The following is a 12,248-nucleotide window of genomic DNA, read 5'->3' as shown; positions in this document are numbered from 1 at the left end:
CAATTTAAAACTCATTCAAAAATAGTTAGCTTGGGTAGCAAGCATAATTTTTCCAAAAGAAATTTGTGTATTTTTTTTCTTTATATTTTCTTTTTTTATTTGACAAAGTACGTAATAATAGGGAAAGTGGAGTTCGAACTCCCAGCTACGCAAAGGTCTTGTTTTTGTTAGCTTTCACTTTTTGGTCACATATTGGAAACTTGAAAACTAAATTAAAGTAGTTGAGTTGAATTTGTTTGGTGTAGCATTTTAAAACTGAGGGTAATTATATACATGACATTTGTAATTCAGAGATTCATGTCATCCTACATTCCCATGTTGTGGTGAGCCAGTTCGACTGGCCTATATTAGTGAAGTCTGGTTTAATAACGTCTTATTTACAAATGTGGTTTGCAGGTTGGTTCCCAGCAAAAAGAACTAAAAAACTCTACTAGAATCGCATGTGGAATACACTGTCACTGTAATGGTAGCAGCAACTTCTTTTTTTTAAAAAGCGTTAACTAACGTGGCATTTTTTTCTTCTAAAGGACAAAAAGTAACGTAACTCACCAAAGCTAACCCCAAGAAACAGCATTGATCACCCATATCATCATCACTGCATAGAAATTTTGATTAGTCACCAACAAAACTACTTCTTCCGAAATTAAAAAATGAGCACGCATAAGCAATATTTATTTAATATAATTGCAACTCATGCCGATGGCCACATTATAAACATTTCATGTAAGATCCAATCATATAATCGTATATGCACGCGTGTACAAATATGTGTGCATGAAAAGAAAAAAAAATATGTGTGCATGTAAGCAGATAAGAGAACTGAATGTAGTCGCAACTTTTTTTTTAAAGGATTGGATTTGACATAAGATATTATATAGATGTGAGCTTGACAGTTACAGAACGTATTGTATATAGAACAATACAAGAAAAGGCCATGAAAGAACACTAACACTTGACTTAGGTTAATCATTCTTTAATTACATCGGGATTGACCTTCTTCGTTTATTTAACTCATAAGATGTAGCTGACAAAGTCTAGTTAAGGTTTCATCCGGGGGAGGATTTATGTGGGGATGGTCGCTTTTGCTATCTCGAGTTGACTTCCAAGTTAATCCTAACCACATCACATACTTCTATTATTCCATTTTCAACCTAATGTAAATAATTCATATACATGACAAATGCATTTAGAGAGAAGAAAAAACATCATTCATGACGACAAAAACTTAGTCTATTGAACTTTTCTAGCGTTTTCTCTTGCCAGCATCCGGGTTCATCAAAATCTGTATATTGCATATTATTGTCATTATTGACAAAAAGACATTATTTACAACTTCTATGTATCGTATATTTATAAACGTCTAGATGTCTTTTTAATTTAAAACATCTTTGTAAATCTTTAATTAAATATCTGATTTTAAATAAAATCAAACATAAACATAAACAAATATAGTTGTGGAAGTCCTTTGGCCCAATGGTTGATTAAGGGTTCATCAACCCCCGCTAATTTTTTTTTTCTTTCTAAAACAGATGAATGTAACCTAACGTGTGTCCCGTCTCTAGAAAACATAAAATTCTTAAATTCTAACTTCTAAATTAAGAAAAAAAAACATTACTTGACATAATATATCAATTAGAATGTTTTTTTTTTTAATTACAATATTTTGTTTGGATCAAAATATCTTTTGGATTTTAAATCACTAATAAACTGCAAGGTTCAAAATATAGTTAGGTTCAATAGCTTAGTTTTCAAATTTTACTCAATTTAGTATAATCTTTCCGATTTTAAGATGTTTGATAAAGTGAAACGAAAAAATAAATTACTATATGTGTGACATGTATTTGTTTGTGTGTGTTATTTTGTGTGAATGTATGTCACAACTCGCGAGTATTTTATACGGTAGAGGGTAGGGTGTCTTCTTCATTGCATCTCTCTAGAGTCTGGACCGTCTGGCATATATATGAAACAAATATACCACAAAGAATTTAAAGATTCAACAAAATCCAAAGAAAATATAAGAACAAAACTCAAGCTAGATTCTTCATATACATGCATATACATATGATGAATCGAGATGAGCATATTGCAAAGAAAGTTGAAGGATCAATCTCTAGCTTCTCCGGGGAGACCAGTACTTCCTCAAAACAAATCTATGTTAATCCCGTGACCACGACCGGGACGAAATCAATGGAAGACGACGACGTTTCACTCTCTCTTCTATACAATCTATCTACCTTACATGAAAAAGTCCATCAGATCCAATCTCTGGTCAGCTTCTACATGGTATCTACTAATAACATTAACCAATCCTCGGGGTCAACGTCTTTGGCCGTGGCTAACATCGGAAGTTTGGTTCAAGAGATCATCACGGCTGCTTCATCCATGTTATATACTTGCCAACAACTCCAAATCGGATCTAACAACAACAACAACGATATCGATAATGATCAAACCGTAGATGCAATGGTTTTGGAGTTTTCCCGACAAGAAACCGACCCGGGTCATGATTTTGTGCAAGAGTCGACCAACCTTTTTGGTGTCCAAGAAAGAGGGCAGATCTCGTTTCCCGACCAGAATCTTGATTGGTACAACACCGAAACCATAAACCCTAAAAAAGATAAACATCGTTCTAAACCAAGTTCCGGGAGCTACGATATACTGGAGCTAGACGTAGCGGACCTACTAGCGAAATACACGCATTACTGCCAGATTTGTGGGAAAGGGTTTAAGAGAGACGCTAATCTAAGGATGCACATGAGAGCGCACGGGGATGAGTACAAGACACGTGAGGCCTTGATCAGCCCAACGAGCCAAGACAAGAAAGGAGGATACTCGTTAAAGAAACATTACTACTCCTGTCCTCAACACGGGTGTAGATGGAACCAGAGGCACGAGAAGTTTCAACCGTTGAAATCTGTGATTTGCGCCAAGAATCATTACAAGAGGAGTCATTGTCCCAAAATGTATATGTGCAGGAGATGTAGTGTGAAGCATTTCTCGGTTCTGTCTGATCTTAGGACACACGAGAAGCATTGTGGGGATATAAAGTGGGTTTGCTCTTGTGGGACTAAATTTTCTAGGAAAGACAAGCTGATGAGCCACGTTTCTTTGTTTTTGGGCCACGTACCGGCACATGGGTCGTCCAAGCCGCCGACAATCACCCTAAAGTAAGAACATAGGAAGTTTGAGGTCTATAGAGATTTCATAGACGATATCTCAAGAAATGACACGTGCATTCACTCCCTCTCTTTTTTTTGTTCTTTTTCTTTTCACGAGTTTCTATATTCTCTAAATTAATGTCACAAAGATAAGATAATATACAGATTTGTATCATAGTGACTTGTGCATTAACGTTAATGTTACAAATGATTTTGGTTCTGATGGGTATCATGCATAGATTTTCACTAATCTCAGAAATATGTGGAATCAGTGAGAATCAAAATTTATGTTTAATACGTCTCTCACTTCTCAGATTAATCAACAACTATCTATTGATATATCATGCAGAATTTTAAGAAAATATAAGAAACATCGTTAACTCTGTTAAAATACAACTACATATTAACTTATTAAGATGAGTCCAACTTATTAAGCTGAACTAAATGTTTGTATTTTAGAGAAATTCAAAATTTGTATCTATAAAAAGTTGGTTATTTTTGAAGAATTTTGAAAGAGTTGAAAACTTATAATTATGCATTAGTTCTTCATTTCCATAAAAATGTTAGATAGGAAAAAGTTGTTACCAACTTTGTAGATACGGTAAAATCATAGCCGTTCATTGGTAGACGGATCAAAAGTAACCACGTCAGCTATCCACGCCAAAAACTTTTTCTCTCTTTGCCGCTTCATGAACTTATGGCGGATAACAAAAAGCGCAACAGAAAATTCGAATTTTTCAATATTTCGAAAAAGAAATTTAAAATCACTCGCGCATTAAAGTAAAATAGATCTGAACCATCCATTCACCAAAACCCTTCATCGAACAGCACTCATATCTCCACGTCACGCATCCGCGTTTCAGTATCTTAACTAATCAGATCTCTTCCTATTCTCTTATATAAACAAACACACAATTCTCGAAGATAACAGTATCAAATCAAAACCATCACAGCAAAAAAAACTCACTCCCTAGAAAAGTTTGAAAATGGCGAAGGCAGATAAGAAACCAGCGGAGAAGAAACCGGCAGAGAAAACTCCGGCAGCCGAACCAGCAGCAGCGGCAGAGAAGAAACCAAAAGCCGGAAAGAAACTCCCGAAGGAACCAGCCGGCGCCGGAGACAAGAAGAAGAAGAGATCAAAGAAGAACGTTGAGACATACAAGATCTACATCTTCAAGGTGTTGAAGCAAGTTCATCCAGATATCGGAATCTCCAGCAAAGCCATGGGAATCATGAACAGTTTCATCAATGATATCTTTGAGAAACTTGCTGGTGAGTCTTCGAAGCTTGCGAGGTACAACAAGAAGCCGACGATTACTTCTAGGGAGATTCAGACTGCGGTGAGACTTGTGTTGCCTGGAGAGTTGGCGAAACATGCTGTTTCTGAAGGGACTAAGGCGGTTACGAAGTTTACGAGTTCTTAGATTTGGAATGTGGTTTTGTAATGGAGGAGAAGTAGTAGTAGTAGTTGGAATGTGAAATAGGGTTTATGCTTTTGGGTATCTTTGAGGGTTATGTAATATGGGAATTAGGGTTTTAATTTATGGCACGGCTATGAAATCTACTTAATTTTCCAATGTTCGATTGCAATTTCATTGCTCAATTTCTCAAATCTGTTAATTTTGATTAGAATCTAAAGAGCTCCACTTTAACTGAGATAAAAAAAATTGAAACAGTGATTCTCATTGCGTATATATCTAAGCTTTGATTTGAGAAGTATTGTCCAAGTTATGTGATTTTGAGTCTCAAAACTTTTTAGACAATCAAAAATCAAGTTCTTATGCAGGAATAAATCTGTTTCTTCAGTTACATTCAATGGTTAAGTTGGACTGGTGTTACATGAAGGACAACGACTTAAATGGATTGGAGAACAAACTACAAAACGATATTATCTTATGAATACAAAGCTCACAATGAAAACACCTGCGTAATTGTTTTGACTTGATTGGATCATTTCTTTGGGTAAGTTCGATGATCAGGTCCAACATCGCGTGAGCCTGTGTTTATGTAAGGTCCTCTAAAAGTTGCTTGAGGAGGTAATGGTTTTGTTGGATCGATAACTGGTTGTTTCGAAGATCTGCAACCCAAATGAGACAGAGTAAACAACAAATGTCATACCACAAGATGAGAAAATAACATTTGAGAGATAGAATAGGGTGCTTACGCCATGTAAAAGGGGAAAGCTAAGCCTGCAGATGCGAAAAGAACCAAACCGGTGGCTACAACGATGTTACGTGATGGTGCCATTGTAATCTCTCGTTTTGGCTTTGTAACCCAAACAAAAAAATCTAGAGAGAAACCAAAATCAAAATTGGAATCAGTGTCACATCATAAGGGTTATAAAATGATCATTTGAACTCAGACGCTAACACCTAATAGCATATAGGTAACAAAACAAGAATTATGACATTGTGAAACACTGAAATTCATGTGTCAACATTTAGATACATAACACAGAGCTTGTTTTTTCACAGACAAGACATGGTTTACAACATCAGTTCCAGATAAACTGATCAATATCAGATGGTGAAATCAAGACATAAGTGAGAATCAGATATAGATCAGAACCTCAATGGTTTTTTAAATTGATCTCACAGGTGATGTGCCAAAAGTAACAGTTTTTATACACGAAAAGCCCTAAATCCAGTATTATTCGACAAAAACTACATTTATACAATAAGAAAACCAATTAGAATCCGTCGAGATGTTCTTAATCAAGTAAAGAGCAAAATCAAGGGTCCTGAATCCATAATCCAAACATTTCAACCAAACAATTCGAACGAAATCTGTAGCGATAACTGTATGAGAACATCTTGCAAGATTTAAAATTTATAATCACGAACCAAACGGATAAACAATAAGAAGATCTCACTTGGGATATGAGGAGGTCGAGTCGACTCAGTGAATCATTTGGGGAATTTGGGATTTGTACCGAGCCGCGGAGGTGTATGAACCGACAAATTTGGACGTGACGATCTGGGAAATTGATATTGGGCTGTAGATAACTTAAATGGGCCGTACTCGTATAATAACTTATTGGGCTAACTTCGTAAATTTGCATAAAAAATGTTTCGAAGATTTGTAGCATCAATAATTAAATATATTTTATTAGTCTTTAATTTTTGGGAATCTTGCAAATGTACCGCTTCTCATTCAAAATCTACCACAACTGAAAACAATTTTCAAAACCTACAACATTTCTTGTCACATGTAAATTTGTAGATGAAATTGCCTTTGATAATGACAGACTGCGGTGTCAGATCAAAGAATAATTGATAGTAAACTTTCGTATTTTTGTCTTCAAATATTCTTACGCTTTTAATAGATTGACGGACCCAAAAATAATTTTTATTGGAGTCATAAAATAAATAATTTTAAAATTTTTTATATCGTATAATATATTTCAAAATAATATTACAAAAACACTAAACCTTTTTGTTAATTTATAATTTATATTTATTAATTTAGTATCAAACACAAATATTGCTACTTTAAATCCTCCAAATATGTTGTGATTTTCAGAAAAATAAATATAAACTTAAAAAATGAAAAAATAATTATGTCTACAAGAATCGAACATGGTAGAAGAGATGTCACCACTTTGAGAATTACCAAATATGATACTGGCACTTTAGGATTTTAAAAGGACTAAATGTTTTTTATATATTTTTAAGGGGGGTCAAGTGACCCCCTTCCTTCTTTAGTGGGTCCGCCATGGACTCACTCAAATTTGAATAAAGCATTTGTATTTGTGTCTAGGCTATTATAGATTCATGTCACTTGCATTACCAAAGATTGATGTTTGAGTTCATGCATTAACTACTCAAATTACAAAATCATATATATATATATATATATATATATATATTGTTTGTAGATTAATTTTCTGTGTTAACTTTTAAATTTAAACATTATATATATTAATTTATCATATCAATGAGATATAACTATATAAAACAATTTAAGTTTCTCCTAAATTTTATTCTTTATATTTTAAATTATATTTTATAATTAAAGAAGTTGATTTATTGTTAATATAATAAAAATTCTATGCTAATTATAATAATTTCCAATAACGTGTTTGTAATAACTTACATTTGAAAGGTTACTCAACGAATGAAAACCTTTATTTTCGAGTGGTTCTTCCTTCGACATATCAATCATTTATTTTCGAGTGATTCCTAGTGGTTTAATTTATATGGAAAATAGGGTTGGTATATGGATCATTATTAAAAATAAAAATAAAAATAAAAATATGGGTCATTATTGTTGAAGGTGCAGTTATTTGAACAACTAAATAGAGTAATACATGCTTTATTGGTTTGGATCTACAAGATCGAAATGTTTAACGTTAGAAGAAGTTTTTGGTTTTTAATAGATTCAGATTTGAATAAAGTCTTGTAATCTTCTGTCTAGCCTATTATAAATTTATTTCGCTTGCATTATCAACGAATGATGCGTAATCTAGAGTCTAGAGATGGTTGATGAATCACCAATGGATTATTCGTTTATATTGTTGATGAATATGGTAGATTTTGAATATGATTAACAGTGAAGTTGGTAATGAGTTCCACTACTAATCATATGATTATTTTATATACATATTTTTGCTTAATTTTTGCTTATGTTTTACTATTTTTTTCAAATTATTTTATTTTTATATTTTAAATTTACAACGATTATGATAGAGTTTTATAAGGAATTAAATTACCGTTAGATTCTATTAAATTCATATAAATAAAAACAGGCTAATTTTTTTCAGACAGTGACTAGAAGCATGAGACATCAACTTAAAATATATGAAAACAAGACATTTTTTATTTTATTACAAGAAACGTCGATCAGTAATGTCTTTTTGTCACAAAATTAAAAGTGTTATCCAGTTTACTCACGTTATTTATTTAATAAATTAAAGATAGTAAAAAATTTCAAAATATTTATTATGTTCAAACTTATATGAAGTTTCAAATATTATAAATATTTGAACTTTAAAAATTTTAAACTTTGTAAAATGTGTAATATAGTTTTAATATATAAATTCTATAAAAAGTTGATAATATTAATAATTTCTGAGATCTATAACAATTAAAAATATATATATTATGTGAACCATTTTAAAAAAACTTTAAATTGAGTTGAATCAGATGTCTTTTAAATAGAAATATAAGTTAAAAGAAGAATAACAAAATGATGTTTAATATTGTTGGACGGGGATATATAGTGTGACGGATTTGGATAGATATTAATATGAGACGATATATTACAAGTGAAATTTCTTGGAACTTACAATCAAAATACAATTATACAATACTAAATACTAAACAAAATAAACAATATTAATAAAACATATACAACTTAAAATTTAAATTTTTTGATTATAAAAATCGATCACTGTATACCACGAGTTAAAACCTAGTTTATAAACAAATGTTAAGGTGCTACAATTTTTATGTGCATACTAATGACAATAAGAACAAGAATGATCAAATAGACGAGATCTTCGCAGGTGATATTTGTTCCTATTGTAACAAGTTAATTTTAATTAATGACACTAAGAATAAGCTTTGGTGTGAGGCCTAAAATGATCTGTCTTCTTGAAAATAAGCTTTTAAACATAAAAATATTATATAGGGTCATGTCCCACACTCCCACTTGCCAGTTTGAGTGTTGTCTTACAATTGCTAGAAGCAAAGTCGATGGGAAAGCAAAGTATATGGGACAAAAATGTTCTAAAGGGACAATAACAAATAACTCATATATCTCTGATCGCTCTACAGCTGAAGAAAAGAACATCAGAATACAAGGCACTTTCCAAGTATCTTGCATCACAAGTATATACTCTATATATACAAACATTAACATACATATAAACCAATGTGTCACAAGCCCAAGCTAGAATTGATGCCGATGGAAACTTCGCCAGCGCAGCCATTGCGCCGCCCTAGCCTTATATGCTACATTTTTCTCGTTATACTAACTCTAATCTTCATGGCAGCTGTAGGTTTTCTCATTACATGGCTTGAAACCAAACCCAAGAAACTTCGTTACACTGTTGAAAACGCCTCGGTTCAAAACTTTAACCTTACCAACGACAATCACATGTCAGCTACATTCCAATTCACCATCCAATCGCACAACCCTAACCACAGAATCTCGGTTTACTACAGTTCCGTCGAGATATTCGTTAAATTCAAAGACCAGACGCTTGCGTTCGACACAGTGGAGCCGTTTCACCAACCGCGGATGAACGTTAAGCAGATTGATGAAACGTTGATTGCGGAAAACGTTGCCGTTTCAAAATCCAATGGTAAGGATTTGAGGTCTCAAAATTCGTTGGGAAAGATTGGGTTTGAAGTTTTTGTTAAGGCTAGGGTTAGGTTTAAAGTGGGGATATGGAAGTCATCACATCGTACAGCTAAGATTAAGTGTTCTCATGTCACGGTCTCTTTGTCGCAGCCTAACAAATCCCAAAATAGTTCATGTGATGCTGATATTTGATTAGTAACTTTGCATTGTCACACTAATAATTGCATTGTTATGTTATGCATGAACGAATTGCATTTCTATATGTACTTATTTTTTCTATCGTCTAAACATCTATACATTTTTGGGGTCAAATACTGCTCTAGCAACACTGTGTATTAAAAAAAAAAAAATTACACCATGAAATTCATAATATGTGTATAATAGTTATGAATATATATAGTATTTTTTCATTGGTATAGATACTGTTAAGTACAAACGACGTGAAATAAACTAATTTGTGACAAGATTACAAGGTGCTTATGGGCCATATTTTGATTTTAAGCCCAATTAAAATTTATATTGGAACCCCAAAAAATTCAAACCCAATTAAAGATAAGGTAAATGTGGGAAGCTCGAAGCCCAAATGAGAGAAGTTTGTCGTACAAACGGGTTCTAGATTATCAGCTTTCGAGCGAGACAATAATATGCAGAAATTTTTTTCGAAATTTCCACAATTTGCACTCTAGGAATGCAAAGATAATTATCTGTTCGTTGTCTTTTGACCTAACTAATCATCTTTGACCGTCAAAGCATCGTGAATTCACTGGAAAAGAAAGATAGCTCATTCTGATTAAAAGTGTTGGCATGAAAGAGACATAATAATTATGTGAAATGTGAACACAGACTAGCTTGTCTGAACCTTCTCGAAGAATATGAGAAAAAGAAACAATTTTTTTTTTAATAAAAAATGTGTTGTAGAAATATTATTAAATTGAATATTATAATTTTATTTTTGCTTTAGATGATAATATTACAGAGATAAACCGAAAAAGAATAATAACTACACATAATAAATTATAAATATGTAACTTTTTAAAGCAAAAATTGATTTTTATTTTTGAACATGGATTACTTAGAAATAGAGGGATGTATGTTGAAGAAAATAGGTTGCATGCACCCGTAACATGCGAAGATATTGGATTCGTTAATTGCAAACAGTCCTGGCGCGATAGAGTAAGAATCATAACAAATGGAAGATATATGATTGAATGTTTGACTATGTTTAAGATTAAATTTATCACCCCAATCAAATCTATAATTAAAGAATATATAAGATATCTAAGGTTTCAAATGGAAATCGAACTGTACAGTGAGGTACGGTTCTAATAGTAAAAATCTTTTTTGCATATATATACATTTATATTTTTTGTTATTATTAGAATCGCACCAGAGCATAAATTACCTTAGAGTACCATTCTGATTGTAGTAGATGTCGTGGTTTTTCTAATTAGGTAATTCCAAATAATAATCTCCTATTGCATAGAACAATTATACCAAGTCAAAATTATGTGAATAGAACGTAGTGCTTTTTGAGCAACCATTATTCTAATTTCACAGCTTTACATATACTCCACTTGTTCTTTTCTTCTTTTGAACAAATACACCACTTATTCGTGGCCTCTCCATTTCGATTTTTTTTCTATTCTTGATAAGGTCTCCATTTAATGTTGAAGGCATATATCGGCTACAACACTTATAGGTAATAATGAATATATGCCACATGTTTTTGTCAGGCAAATACATATTCGTTTAGGCTAAATTGAATTACCACACAAAACCTGTTAGAAGGAAAGGGACAATGGCGTACATTTTACATTATAGCCTATGACAGAAAAATAAAGAAAAATCATGAATTAGTTTGGCAAGCCAGATGTGAATTAGAATTTGTTTTTAACCATTAAAATTTTATAAGGATATGTATGTAACTTTGCCATTAAAGAAAGTTAGTTTTCCAAGATTTACAATTTTTGCTTTTCTTCTTTCAAAATACCTTTTTCTTAGGTATAATTCCGTGAATTTATGAAGATTCAGTTAATAGACTAATAGTTGGTCTATGGTCTCTCAAAAACTATAGGTTAAGATTTGATTATTAAACCGAAAACAAAATTGAAAGTGAAAGTCCTTGGGCCAAAGGCACCCATTATATGAAAACATAGGTTAATTTAAATTTATACATAAAAAATAAAGAAATGATAGCAGTTTCATGAAGCAAGCATGTATATTGGTGGTGCCAATAGCCCAATCTGCAATGAACATATATGCACATCGCTTTGCATGCGCAATCTTTATCACAATATGACACTTTTTCTTGGTTACTTAGCTTGAATGCAACATCCATTTATTTTCTATTTTTGACACAACTCTAAACATTTACTGCTAGAAAATAAAATGAAGAATGAGAAGGTGGAAAAAAGAAAGAAAGAATGAGAAGGTGGCAGACTGGCAGGCACTCTAGCTACATCATACTCTACGAGAAAACTTGTACAAAAATATGATGGATGGATAGAAATAGCTAGGTTACACGAATTCATTAGAAAAGGAAAAAAAGAAAGAAAGAAAGATAATCCACTGAAAATATCAGAGTTCTAAATATGATGGATGAATAGAAATATCTAGGCTACCCAAATTCATTAGAAAAATAAAAAAAAAACAAGAAAAGAAAGAAAGATAATCCACTGAAAATATCAGAGTTCTACATCATTTGTCGCAGTTTTTTCGGATTTTTTTGTATCGTTTAATTTAAATAATTTTATTTATCGAATCATTCACTAATGCAATAAGAAA

The 12,248-nt window shown here is 32.3% G+C and overlaps 4 protein-coding genes across 6 annotated transcripts; 3 read left to right on the top strand and 1 right to left on the bottom strand.

Annotated features, from left to right (window-relative positions):
• The first annotated feature begins 1,876 nt into the window (after positions 1–1,876).
• On the top strand, positions 1,877–3,455 carry AT5G22890 (C2H2 and C2HC zinc fingers superfamily protein). Its single transcript, NM_122195.4, has one exon. It carries the CDS (start codon positions 2,050–2,052, stop codon positions 3,169–3,171), a length of 1,122 nt encoding a protein of 373 aa, NP_197680.2. The 5' UTR covers positions 1,877–2,049; the 3' UTR covers positions 3,172–3,455.
• A 542-nt stretch (positions 3,456–3,997) lies between these two features.
• On the top strand, positions 3,998–4,844 carry HTB2 (histone B2). Its single transcript, NM_122194.3, has one exon. It carries the CDS (start codon positions 4,145–4,147, stop codon positions 4,580–4,582), a length of 438 nt encoding a protein of 145 aa, NP_197679.1. The 5' UTR covers positions 3,998–4,144; the 3' UTR covers positions 4,583–4,844.
• A 16-nt stretch (positions 4,845–4,860) lies between these two features.
• AT5G22875 (uncharacterized protein) lies at positions 4,861–6,130 on the bottom strand. 3 transcript variants are annotated; one of them, NM_001036847.2, is made up of 3 exons: positions 6,031–6,130; positions 5,323–5,446; positions 4,861–5,235 (listed from the first exon to the last, which is right to left on the bottom strand). In NM_001036847.2, the coding sequence occupies exons 2-3, from the start codon at positions 5,403–5,405 to the stop codon at positions 5,109–5,111; spliced, it is 210 nt and encodes a 69-aa protein (NP_001031924.1). In that variant the 5' UTR covers positions 5,406–5,446; positions 6,031–6,130; the 3' UTR covers positions 4,861–5,108. The 3 variants fall into 3 exon arrangements, with proteins under 3 accessions (NP_001031924.1, NP_001331989.1, NP_568425.1); NM_122193.2 differs by having other exon boundaries at positions 4,936–5,235; positions 6,002–6,079; NM_001343780.1 differs by having other exon boundaries at positions 5,323–6,130.
• Positions 6,131–9,032: 2,902 nt separating this feature from the next.
• Positions 9,033–9,809, top strand: AT5G22870 (Late embryogenesis abundant (LEA) hydroxyproline-rich glycoprotein family; the record flags this gene model as incomplete). Its single annotated transcript, NM_122192.2, has 1 exon — positions 9,033–9,809. The coding sequence occupies one exon, from the start codon at positions 9,033–9,035 to the stop codon at positions 9,654–9,656; it is 624 nt and encodes a 207-aa protein (NP_197678.1). The 3' UTR covers positions 9,657–9,809.
• Between the last annotated feature and the right edge of the window lie 2,439 nt (positions 9,810–12,248).

This window comes from Arabidopsis thaliana, chromosome 5 (genome assembly GCF_000001735.4).
Source record: "Arabidopsis thaliana chromosome 5, partial sequence".
Taxonomy (NCBI): Eukaryota; Viridiplantae; Streptophyta; class Magnoliopsida; order Brassicales; family Brassicaceae; genus Arabidopsis; species Arabidopsis thaliana.
This window is presented reverse-complemented; position numbering and strand designations above follow the sequence as displayed.

Excerpts from the sequence above, each read along its gene's own strand:
- AT5G22875 (NM_001343780.1), bottom strand. The coding sequence starts at position 5,405 with ATGGCACCATCACGTAACATCGTTGTAGCCACCGGTTTGGTTCTTTTC. Across the intron at positions 5,236-5,322 it reads GCTTTCCCCTTTTACATGGC|ATCTTCGAAACAACCAGTTA; the intron begins GTAAGCACCCTA and ends TTTGGGTTGCAG.
- HTB2 (NM_122194.3), top strand. The coding sequence starts at position 4,145 with ATGGCGAAGGCAGATAAGAAACCAGCGGAGAAGAAACCGGCAGAGAAA.
- AT5G22890 (NM_122195.4), top strand. The coding sequence starts at position 2,050 with ATGCATATACATATGATGAATCGAGATGAGCATATTGCAAAGAAAGTT.